General features: G+C 36.9%; 1 protein-coding gene across 1 annotated transcript in view; it reads right to left on the bottom strand.

Annotated features, from left to right (window-relative positions):
• LOC123517297 (constitutive coactivator of PPAR-gamma-like protein 2) overlaps positions 1-10591 on the bottom strand; it is a 132285-nt gene extending 121694 nt beyond the window's left edge. The window contains 6 exon segments of the mRNA XM_045277242.1: positions 3283-3335; positions 3338-3428; positions 6874-6987; positions 7079-7251; positions 7447-7782; positions 10275-10591. Coding sequence (XP_045133177.1) covers positions 3283-3335; positions 3338-3428; positions 6874-6987; positions 7079-7251; positions 7447-7654 — 639 coding nt within the window. The 5' untranslated portion in view covers positions 7655-7782; positions 10275-10591.
• Between the last annotated feature and the right edge of the window lie 1963 nt (positions 10592-12554).

The raw sequence follows: 12554 nt of genomic DNA, 5'->3' as shown, positions 1-12554 counted from the left end.
TGGTTGTCTCAGAATAATAACCGATAGTTGGAGAAGATTGTGGTAGCGGCAACTCGGGGAGGTGCTTTTATGTGTATTCTTACATAATGTAAGGCACTGCTCATGTTTTTATGTGTTTTCACATGTTTTTCGTGTTTTCACTCATATTGGCTGATTATAGTTACGTATGTTTTTATCAGGCGTGGGTGACGATGTTGTCACAATAGCGGGGTCGGAATCTACCTCCAACCTGTGCACTTTGCGTCTTGTCCCGCCTTGTCTATCACTTTCATCACTAAACTTTAGCTTCATCTTAGCACCAGGAGCCATAGTTGTAAATAATAGTTCCTTAAATAAGTAAATACGTAAATACGTAAATAATTATCACCGCGACACGACGCTCACGCACCTCACAGAAATTTGCGGGAGACTAGCTGGCTAGAGCGGTGTGCTTCCTGGGAGCCGACAGTACTACCATAGGACTACGTCATGACCAAATATAGCAGCGCTACCAATGCTAGCGCGGTTTTTATTAGCGCTCAAAGTAGCTGCCCCATTTAAGGACTGTTGGAAGTGTGCTATGCAGCCGTATTTAAGGCCTGTCGGAGTTTTTGGGTTAAATTGAGGGTTGTGTTGAAATTTTGGAGAATAATACTTTTGTAAAGACAAAAACAATGAAAAGGAGGAAAAGAGAAAATAACTAATAAGAATATCACTATTTCATGTGGGGCTCCAACCTCTGGTACAGTACTCAGTGGCATAGCTAACTGAAATACAATGCTGGAGGTGTGGAGGTGCAGTACAGAATGAGGGGAAAAATTCTAGGTGCGGAAGTACAGCTATGGACTATCTGTGTTTCGAGGTCTGGAGAAGTGGTACTAGACTACCCAACATCCACTAATGTGCCCAGCTCAGCTTATCTCACATTCCTTAGCTACCTATGCCAAATTACAAAATGTATTTTGTATGATAAATGCTACTGTTTTCTTTCACAGTTAAATTTACCTGTCATTGTTTATTTCTCATGTGTTTCACTTAGCAGTGCCACTGAACACAGCACCAGAGGTTGGAGCCCCACATCACTCACAAGCAGTGCATCGGCCGAATGAAGTAACATCTCACACAGCATTGCCAGCACCAGTCAGACCAAAGTAAATTATGACAGAACAGAACTTCTTTCATAATTTTATCATTAAATAAGCTATAGACTTAATGGTGGAACGTAAAGGGGCTATCACACTGGCCTATGATACGCGGAACGCGGGCCATGGTTCTTGGTACGAAACCAGGAACACTAACACACACAAGATGCCCGTGTTCTTGTTATGCTAGGCAAACGGCCCACCAACCAAGACAAAGCCTAATCAAAATAAACCAGAACAAAACCAAGCCGCTTATACCTCAGCCTGTGCTTTGTCCTGGAACTGCATTTGCACTTCCTCTTGTTGAAGAAAAGTAAGTAAAAAAAACTAGAGAAAAGCTGAGACATGTGTGATGGCAAATTTACAGTCAGAGGTGGTTGCCATGAGCCCAAACTATCGACATGATATATATATATATATATATATATATATATATATATATATATATATATATATATATATATATATATATATATTACCTTTCTAAATTGATGAAATATTATTTAATATTCCAATATGAAAAATTTTGTCATTCTTTTTAGTTCAAATGAAAAGTTTTTATTACATATATCATGTTTACTTTTCCATTGGGATAGCATACGGAGAACCGGGATGGATATGAAACCATCTCAACTTGGTTCCGCTAATCCCGGGCAAGTTCCAGCTATCTAGAGCGGATGTTCCTGGTTCCGCGTATCATAGGCCAGTGTGATAGGGCCTTTAGCACTTCGTCAATTTTACTACAGTGAAAAATGGGTGGAGGAGGTTTCTCCCCTTGAATTGAGGTAGAGACGAGTGACAGTGAGCTCAGTGCAAAACATGATACATAGCTCCTCGATAAACTAATATCACAATGGAAGGAGGGACTGGCAATGACACCAGTGCACTCATTTCTCAACATCAGTATTGGCACACTCATGTCATGGACTTCTTTGCAGCCTGTTGCAGCCCATTCCCATATCGAGTAAACCTTACTTTAGAGTATGACTTGGAAGCACACTGAATCCTGTCTTGAATGCAATTTGTTTTAGAACATTGTATATTAGTAATATACAGACTATAATGATAAATATTTTACTTTTGGGGTACAATTCAGTGACCACTGAAACTGTTAAAAATATCTCTATATCTAAAAATATTTAATGGTGTTAACTATGGGCACTGTGTCATTTATTGGTGGAAGACAGTTGAGTCTCCTTTGAATCAAATGACTGAAATGTTAATTTCTAAAGTCACAATATTCTCTGTCAATCAGTGGTCTAACGGGGTATTGTAGGTTTTGATTTCTTCATGCAATCAGTAAGGAGTGGTTTCTTGATAAGACAGTGTGGCAACAAAAACAGCAAAGTTTTTCAGCAGCAGAGATTGGATAAACTTTTTGCTATGAAAGATAGCTTACTTTAACAGTCCATCAGAAACTCTACATTACATGTCAAAATTGAGTTATCTAAAGACTTAGTGGCCAAACAAAAAGAGACCTAGGAGGAAGAGTGACATCAGCAGAGATTAAGGAGGTAGTTACAAGCACTGCAATGGTACACCTGGTTCATCCATTCACTTAATATGTTTCTACATCAGATATCTTTTTCTGCTTCTATGCTACAAAAATTATTTTCTTTTCTTTATCTATTTGTGTTTAGTTTTTCTTCAAAACTCCAGAAATCAATGGGTTGGCCACCAAAAAAAAAAAAAAGTAAGTAAATAAATAGAAAAATAAATAAATAAAGAAAAAAAGAAAAATAAAATAGAATAAATAAACAAATAAAAATCCTGGTCATTTCAGGCAATACAGCCACCTAAAATTTCTCCAATCATTCTCACAGTATAAACCAAGACCAAGTCACAGGGCTGACACAAAATCCACTGACAAGACACAAGATACTGTCTACATACTTCTCACTATTTAAATTTATAGTACAACACCAGAATTGCAAATGAACTCTGAAGTGGCTAAGCATGTTTTTCCAATAGGGAAACCAGAAAATCTCAAGAGACAACTACAGATAAGAATTTGGAAATGTGGATTCTACATTCATAAATCAGAAGATAAGAAAAATATCCTTAACTCATTCACAAAAATTTCAAGGATCTTAAACCTGAGCTCTTTTTCTTCCAGCATAAAAAAAAAAAAAAAAAAAAAAAAAAAAAAAAACATATTTACCTTGTACGTAAGTTTGAGCTGGTGGGATGAGAAATACCGAGGAGGATCAAAATGATATATTCAGCATCTTCTGCCATGAGCCCATGATAATTATTCTCACGGCAAAATGCTATGACTTCTTGATGGTGATCATCCATTGTGCATAACTGGAAAGATTGTAAAAGTAAGATGACAAATATTTCATGATGTGAAAATGATACATGCAATGCTTTGAATAAAGTGTGGAAAAAGAACAAGAAACGGCAAATCAGTAAAAATATGCTGAAAATTAATAAATTTGTGAAAAGAAAGGTTGAACTTAATTTATTTTCAGTTAATAAAAATCATTCTTTGTTGTACTGTCTATGTATCAACCAGAAATGTTGGAATCAAAGTACTATATAGAAGTTTTCTATAGCTCGAATGAAGGGATAAAGGGTAAGTGATCATGTACCCTATCATAAATGGTAAACTTTGCTGATCATTGCCTTCCTTCTATAAACATATTTCACTACTCTGATTCTTGTGGAAAATGGGACACAGTATGGAATCAATTTATCTATACTATATTTCATGATACATTTCTAGGCAGCATTGTTTAACAAGGTATCAGGAAAATTTACTAGACAATTAATGAGCTTTTTACTGAAGCAGTAGAGAGAGAGAGAGAGAGAGAGAGAGAGAGAGAGAGAGAGAGAGAGAGAGAGAGAGAGAGAGAGAGAGAGAGAGAGAGAGAGAGACTTCCTCAAAAAGAAATCTTAAATAGTGCACAAGTCAAATATTGTTCTACTTCCATCAGTCATCAACAATACCTACTGAATTCAAGCAAATTGTTTGTATTTTTTCTGGTTAAGATTAATTAAGTACAGCAAGACAAATGAAATCAAAAGAGAAGTGGTCTGGTATGCATATGGCAGACTAAATAAATGGGAAAGAGCTATACTGATGTTCCACCATCTGCTGACAGATTGTATTTATATTATTTCATAGTCACACTGACTTTTGTTCATACTTATTTATATATATATATATATATATATATATATATATATATATATATATATATATATATATATATATTACAGTCAGAACCCAAAATCAACCAGAACTAGTTTCAACTAGTCAGAACTAGAAGTATAATTTATTGTTTGTAAAAACTAGTATTACCTAGGCAAAACTAGTTTCTTAACATAAAGGCTCAGTAAAACACGAAATGTATTTTACACCTAGTTTTACCTACACACTTCAGTCAAAACTAGTTTTAACAATTGTTAAGTTTGGGAAAAATAGGTTAGACTAAAAGTGAAACTGGCAGTTCGGCCTTATAGTGGAAGGGTGGGCGTTAATGATTGGTCACAATATTATCATAGTTTTTAGGTTGGGGGAAGGGGGGGACGATTCATTCTCATTTACCTGGTTCACTGATTTATTTCACCTGTCAGTTGTTCGTGAGCCACCATTACAACAAGATAGCAACTTGGAGCTCACCTGGCCATCCTGAACACCCTCCTGACCACCTTCCTAACCAGGCAGCTGACACTGAATGGGAGACTATGTTTTTACAGACCATACTGACGTGGGACGAGCAACAAGAATCACACTACAACATACTTACTGCAGAAAAATACGGTTCACTGCTGCAGGAGGTAAAGGAGGCTAAAACTGCTAAGAAAACGTCTCTACAGTACAGAAGACTGAAGCGGTTTGATGTCATTGAAATAGACCAATAAACGTTTCAGCAACCTAAAAAGGTACTAAAATGAGCTACAAACACAAACAAATTATGTTTGAGTTCCCTAAATATGGTACTCAAACGAGCAATGGTACTCAAATGAGTGGTCATATCCCTCACCCACTTTTGACACTCAGTACCATTGTTGAATCTAGTTTTAACTTAAATGATCAGATAAAACTAGATTTAACTAGTTAAACTTTGATATTTCTAGTTATACCAAACACATTAAGGTATAACTAGTTTTGCCTAAGTAATACTAGTTGTTCACCAACACATTGAAAATACCTAGTTAAAACTAGCTTTGACTGATTCCGGGTTTTGACTGTAACATATATATATATATATATATATATATATATATATATATATATATATATATATATATATATATATATATATATATATATATATATGGGAGGACAAGCAAATAGCCAAAGCAGAGCTGGCCATAAGTTACCTATGGTCAAATAAGCTAAAGTTTGTCCTTTCTGCCAGTTACATTTGGATTTGAAATCTGGTCACACTCACCTCCCTATATTTATAATAGATTAATAATACTGGTAGCTGTGGTGTGATAGTTTTGTGAAAATTTGGTAAAAAAAAAAAGGGCAGAAACAGCCTTGTCCAGGCTTGATGGTTGAGTCAGCCAGGAAAATTAATGTTCCACCCCAAGAAAATATGATCAGAGTAAAGGACTCTGTATATTCTGGTATACTTGACAAAAACTATGGCTCGTATTCATAAAGCAGTCCTAAAAAGTCTTAGCTAAGGAAAGTGTCCTAGGGAGGAAACAGATGACTCATTTCCATCATAATCTATGTGTCTGTCATTAATCAATATAGTTACTAAGACTGAGCCTAACCCTATCTTAGCAGGCCTAATGACATGTTTCCACAGGGGAAATGGTCACCCCACATCATCATTCCTGAGAAAGGAATAATCTATCTAAGCAGGACATTCAAAATCTTACAAAAACTCCTTATACAATTAAAAAGGAAAGAGAGACTGTCTCTATCTAGTTAACCTTGTGGGAGTGGGAACATTAGAGTGTGGTAAGGGCTGAGGGAGTGGAAAACTTCAACCTCCAGCACAGGTCATGTAGGAACTGAAACCTTGTCCGTGTTAGAAAAGAATGTGATTTTTCTTCTCTTAGTTTTCATTATTTAATAAACCTTCAAATATTGATCTCATATGCACTTGCTGTGCCTTGGATATAGTGACTTATAGTGGGCTTGAATATTTCAAAATAAAAGTTTTATATACATTCTGAAGAAAAAAAATCTTCAGTTCTCACTCATTTTCAGTGTTATATCTCTTGCTATTTTTACTACTATTTTCACACTAACTGCTCAAGTGATCATGATAACTGCATGCATTGCCTTCTCCTAGAACCTCACTGCAGAATTTCTTTCTCTCACCACTATTCTGTTAATCTCAAAAGCAAGAGTTAACCAGTATTCCCAGTTATTCATTCCTTTCTCTAATAAACTCTGGAGCTAACTGCCTGCTTCTGTTTTTCTTCCTTCCTATGACATGAAGCATTTCAAGAGGGAGGTTTCAATACACTTATTCTACATTATTTGACTTTTCTATCCAGCATTCATTTGGAAACTGGCACTAACTGGGCCACTACCCCACATCAATTTGTTGTCCTTGGCCAGTGACCCTCTTGCATAAAAGAATATTCATAATTTCTTTCTTAATATCAGTTCACTTGAAAATTTTTCCTTGATAATATCATATAGTTTTTACTTTTCTTCCCATTTTCCACACGGAGCACACAGATCATATTCCTCTTTCTAATAAGAAAACACATGTTTGTTGTCTTCAACAATATTTGCTATTATTATTCTTTTTGCAAAAAAAGGCATACTTACAACTTGTATGTTGAGATGGCGCAAGGCCATGCGTAGGCAGGTGCGCAGTCCAACAGGTGCGACCCACCATACTTTTGGTGGAGGTGTGCCTTTAACTGTCACATGCTTTAGTACCTGAAGGAAGTAAAGTGAAATGATTATCACTCTAATCTTGTATATTATTAGACTAATGTATACATATCCACACACTGAAGACAATACTTACAGAATTTACATTTTTCCTAAGAGAACATTCATGCCTGGCCCATTCACTGAGCCGTTGTTGTTCAAGAGCACCATTGAAGAACACAGCTAGTTCTATGTTGTTGTTCTGGACTGTTTGCATAAGCACTGCCAAAAACTGCACCATGCGATTCCACTGTCCCCCACACACCCAGTCTGAATAAGAAATAATATTCATCTGTAGACAAGTTTCTCAAACTTTTATTAAAGCTGCATAAATAGAAAGATTATAACATCTGCACATGATAAATTGAAATGAAAAAATTAAAGATAGAATGCAAAGCAAATACACATATACATGTTTTGTCACATGCCTATGAATACCAATCAGCTACATTAGAAATTACTTACCTGAAAAAAATCCTCCATAGAGTCTGTCAAGGCAATACTCCCCATCCACAACGAGGGTGAGAGGAACATGGCCATACAGGCCCCGGGGAGCACTGCGGTGGTTGCTGCGCCGGATCCCTACACTTTTAGCAATCTTCAGTAGATCCACAGGAACACATGCACCTGGGACTTGTGATTCCAAGAATCGTTGTAGATCTTGAATAGCCATTTTAAATTATAATTTTTTTGTCTTGGTCATATATATGTGTTCTATATTTTTAGAATTTTGGGTGTCGAATTTGTTTTTCCTGTAATTTTTCCATTGTTCCTGGTCACTTCATCCTCTCACATCAAAACCTGTAAGAAAAATACATCCTTAGGTTAAACTTATACAACACAAAATTGAAATGGATATCAATGATATTCTCTAAAATCCATAATTTTATACATCATAAATACATAAGAAAATGCAGGAAGCTGCAAGAGGCCATCAGGCCTACATGTGGCCTGACTTTTGATCTCTTTAAAATTTATGATTAGAGCAAAGCAAACTTAGTAATGTTTAATGCCTCAAAAACTCAATTCTGATATCTATCAATTTGACACAACCTTTCACATAACTATCCCCTCTTCTTCAGTGACACTCAACTGTTTCCCCTTCTTCACTGAACATCCAGTCTGCCCTTTATTTATAACCTAAACTGGAAACTTCACATCTCATCTCTAGTTGCAACAGATTCTAAGAAGTTAAGCAATTTGAGTCAGCTGCCAGTTTTTCTCAACCTTACCTGCCAACTCTGTAAAGTGACCTTTTCCATTCATGTATGAAGTATGCTTCACATATATGGGGGTTCCACTCATACTTATCTTTTAGACTGGTTACAAAAAAGAACAATTCATCATATTAACTCTTCTTTAACTGACTGTCTTAAGCCTCTTTCTCATTCCTGCAGTGTTCCACCTTTTGCTATCTTCTACTGTTATTCTTATGCAAATGCTCTTCTAATCTTACTAACTGCATACCTCCACTCCTCCCACAGCCTTGCTGCACTAGACTTTCTACAATCTCTCATCCCTAATATGTTAACCATTACTCTCAATCATTCATCCCTTTCTCAAATGAACACTAGAACTCCTTGCTTGCTTCTTTTCATCTTCCTATTACTTGACGTCTTTCAAGAGGTTTCAAGACATTTATACTGTATTTTGACTAGTGTTTTTGACTCCTTGAGGAATGACAACTTGGCAGGCCTTTCTTTAAATTGCGATCTTTGTTGCCCCTCCTATATAAAAATAAATAAATGAATAAATATATAAGTAAATAATCATCCTTTTCTCTGATACACTATATTTTGATTAAAACATTTCCATGCTCTGCTTGTTTCATGGTATATATATATATATATATATATATATATATATATATATATATATATATATATATATATATATATATATATAGTTCCATTTAAAATGATGTTACACAATTGTGACATGTTAATTTTCCTTACTGATCCAATACTGAATATGACAAAGGGAATCCCAGAGTGACTGTCCCCTCCAATGTAGTCTATATTAACTATGATGTTGTTAGTTCAGCTTTGAGACAAGGAATGTAGAATACACATCTTGTTATTTCTTTTAAAAGATACCCAAGACATTTGGATTACGTAGTAGGGTTGTTTGGAGAGAGAGAGAGAGAGAGAGAGAGAGAGAGAGAGAGAGAGAGAGAGAGAGAGAGAGAGAGAGAGAGAGAGAATACTCCAAATCTTACAACTTTAAGGTCATATAAAAATAGTTAAAGCTCTATAAAAAAGAGATGGCAGAGCAAGAGTGACATCTAGAGGCAAATTATCTCTGATTCTGAATGCTATATACCTATTGTAAAAGTGATGTTCTAACACAATATAAAATTTGTTTATATTTACGTTTAGCTAGTATAACAAAGTCACTAATAATAAAGAGTTTCTTTTCTTATATACTTTTATATCATAACTTATCATATGTTAGCACTGAGATTGAGGAAATCCCTTGTACTTAATAAGCTTTACCCACATAGTCTTGTAGAATTTCATCAAATGTTGAGAGAGAGAGAGAGAGAGAGAGAGAGAGAGAGAGAGAGAGAGAGAGAGAGAGAGAGAGAGAGAGAGAGAGAGAGAGAAATAATAACAATAATAAAATAGCTTCAATCCAACAAATGTGAAGAGTGGCAAGCATCATCCCTTGTTTACAGAACTAAAAGAATAAAGCCATTTCACAATGAGTTCAAACAGCTGTGTAGTCTGTCTATTGCACATCCAAGTGGTTGTTAGACACATGAATAATGACAGACACTTTTCACAATCACTGACCACAACACTAAAATAGAGCTGAATTTAGCACAGACCTAATCAAACTGTCACTCTTACTTAAAATTCTTTTCAACAACTAGGTGATCACAAGATGTCCCAGAAAAATTTCCCGAAGTTAGGTAAAAAATGAGATATTTACAAAACTGCACTTTTCAAAGCCTATATGAATAATCTTAATCACAATGTCAGATCCTCCCCACTCAATGTCAATATTTGTAATCATAAATCTGATCTCGATTCCTAATGTCATCCCTTGCAAGTAATACCAAGTTAGTTTAGGTTAAGATTCGAGATTCTGAAATGGTTAAACTATCTTTGACATATACCACAGTAGCTGTTGGACTATCAAAACAATTTTTCATAGGCTTACTAACATTAATGAGCCACTAACACTGGTTCCCACCACCACCCGCCTCCCTCCACACCCACAGGCTCCCTACACAGGGTCGTCCTTTCTGGGCAATGAGTTATACAAAAAATAAGTTTCCTCCAACACACCGTCTTTCCCTTCCCTCGTCTCCACACCTCATGCCTGCTGGAAGAGGCCCTTGGAGGAGTGGTCACCCAGGCGCACGTCCCAGGGCCTTCAAAGATCACCCCTGCACAGCTGCCTCTAGTCACTGCCGGGATGGTGGTGGTGGTGGTGGTGGCCTGGCGGGGCGCAGGCGGCATGAGCACCACCTGAGCGGGTCGATTCTTGCCGAGGATTTCTTAGCTGACAGCCCTAATGACCTACCTAGGGTGCTACAGGGTAAGAAGGGTCACTATTCCACCACCACACGATTTAGTAACTCAGTCCAGAGAGTGTTAGAAATAGCTACTTTAGATGGTGTACGAAGGAACCGTGACGTCAGGGCCGCCACACCTCGCTGCAGAGGGCGCGTCGCCACCACACCCGCCAATATCAAAATTGTAAATATACCAATAAAGCTTCTGGTCTTCTTTTTCGTTGTTATTACGAACAATTGCTTGGTTCTACATGTATTACCACCTTACTTAAGAATGTGTATCTGAATACTATTTTACTGTGAAAAACAACAACAAATAATATAACTTTCCTTAGATCAGTTTTCAATGAATTTAATCAAGCCCTAAAAATAAAATGATCGAGCTAATAATGCAGCTTTAATTTCTTCTTTAACACATACTGCACAAAACTAAGGCCAGAAATTAACTATTCATAGAAACGTTTATGCATTATTTTACAAAAAAAAAAAAAAAAAAAAAGTTTGATAAGAATAGCGGTAATTGTCTTTATATGTATTTGTCTATAACTGGAAGGGGCAATTAGGATGGGAAGGTGCAGAGTATGGAAGGAACACTGCAAGAGATCATAAGTATTCTGATGCTACGTGATGAATACGGTGGTCGGGGGGGGGCAGTAAGAGAGGAGGGGACACCTGCGAGAACACGGGATTCTCGTTCATTGATGTATATTTATCTATGTATGATCTTTCTATGTATCTATCTATCTATATATATATATATATATATATATATATATATATATATATATATATATATATATATATATATATATATATATATATATATCCTATTTTCAATGGCACAAGGTATCTAGCATTTAACTAAGGTGACATCTGTTTTTGATATAGTATACCAGGTGAAAGTACAAAATAACATTAAAGGAGGATGAAAAATCACGTGACTAAAGTACCCTTGCTGATTGGAGGTGACGTTTCTATGGATGGCCTGCCAGTCCTGGCGCAAGGATGTAGCACACACATGACCTAGTTAGTTCCCGAGCAATAGGCAAAGGTTGGTGCCTTACTGACCTACTTACTCAAGCCTTATTGATTTTCCGTCCGCCCACCTGCTCCTTCCATTCACCTGTCCTCTGATGGGGTGCTGACGACTTCCTGCGGTAGGAATTATCTTTTATGCTGCCAACACATACGTCCATCAGTCTTTATCATTTTCATGAATTAAATTTGGCTGTATCTTATGAATTAAAGGTGAGGGGCGATAGCTAGTAGTGTGTTGAACCTCAGGAGAGACAGGTAGGCGTACCGCTTACAATACGTAAAGATGAAGCTTCCACACATCATTACATAAATACTTCACGAATCTTATTATATTCCACCTAAGCAGCCTTCTAGCCTTCCTCATCCGCTTTCTTATTTCCCGCAAGCTACGAGAGGAGGCTAAATCTGTAACTGAAAGTAGAGAAATTCAAGAATCTCTCTCTCTCTCTCTCTCTCTCTCTCTCTCTCTCTCTCTCTCTCTCTCTCTCTCTCTCTCTCTCTCTCTCTCTCTCTCTCTCTCTCTCTAGTGAAGCTTTAATATGCAGCAACACACAATAAGGGGGTGGAGGGAGGGGAGGCTAAGAAGATACAAAAGATCGAGGACGGTGAATATCTGGAACTGCTTGATTGAAGAGATTGTAACAGCAGAAAGTGTGCATAAATGTAAAGAAAAATTGGATAGAAGTACTAGATATGGAGACAAGTCAGTATAATCTCCGCTCAAGCCCTGTAATATACAACTAGGTAGATATAACTAGGCAAGCACACACACACACACACACACACACACACACACACACACACACACACACACACACACAGTGTAGATATGTAGACGGGGCCACACGAACATAAAGCCCAGGCCCTGTAAAACTACAACTAGATAAATACAGTGGTCAAAGGGTCAAGTCTGTATAGGCAGCCATGGCTGGCATAGGTTCGAATCCAGGTATAGTCACCTCTGAGATATTTCCGCTTATAAGCGAACAGTCACTGTCTCCCCTGACCACGG

This window comes from Portunus trituberculatus, chromosome 42 (assembly GCF_017591435.1).
Source record: "Portunus trituberculatus isolate SZX2019 chromosome 42, ASM1759143v1, whole genome shotgun sequence".
NCBI classification, from domain to species: Eukaryota; Metazoa; Arthropoda; class Malacostraca; order Decapoda; family Portunidae; genus Portunus; species Portunus trituberculatus.
Note: the sequence above shows the minus strand (reverse complement) of the source record. Positions and strands in the feature narration are given on the sequence as shown.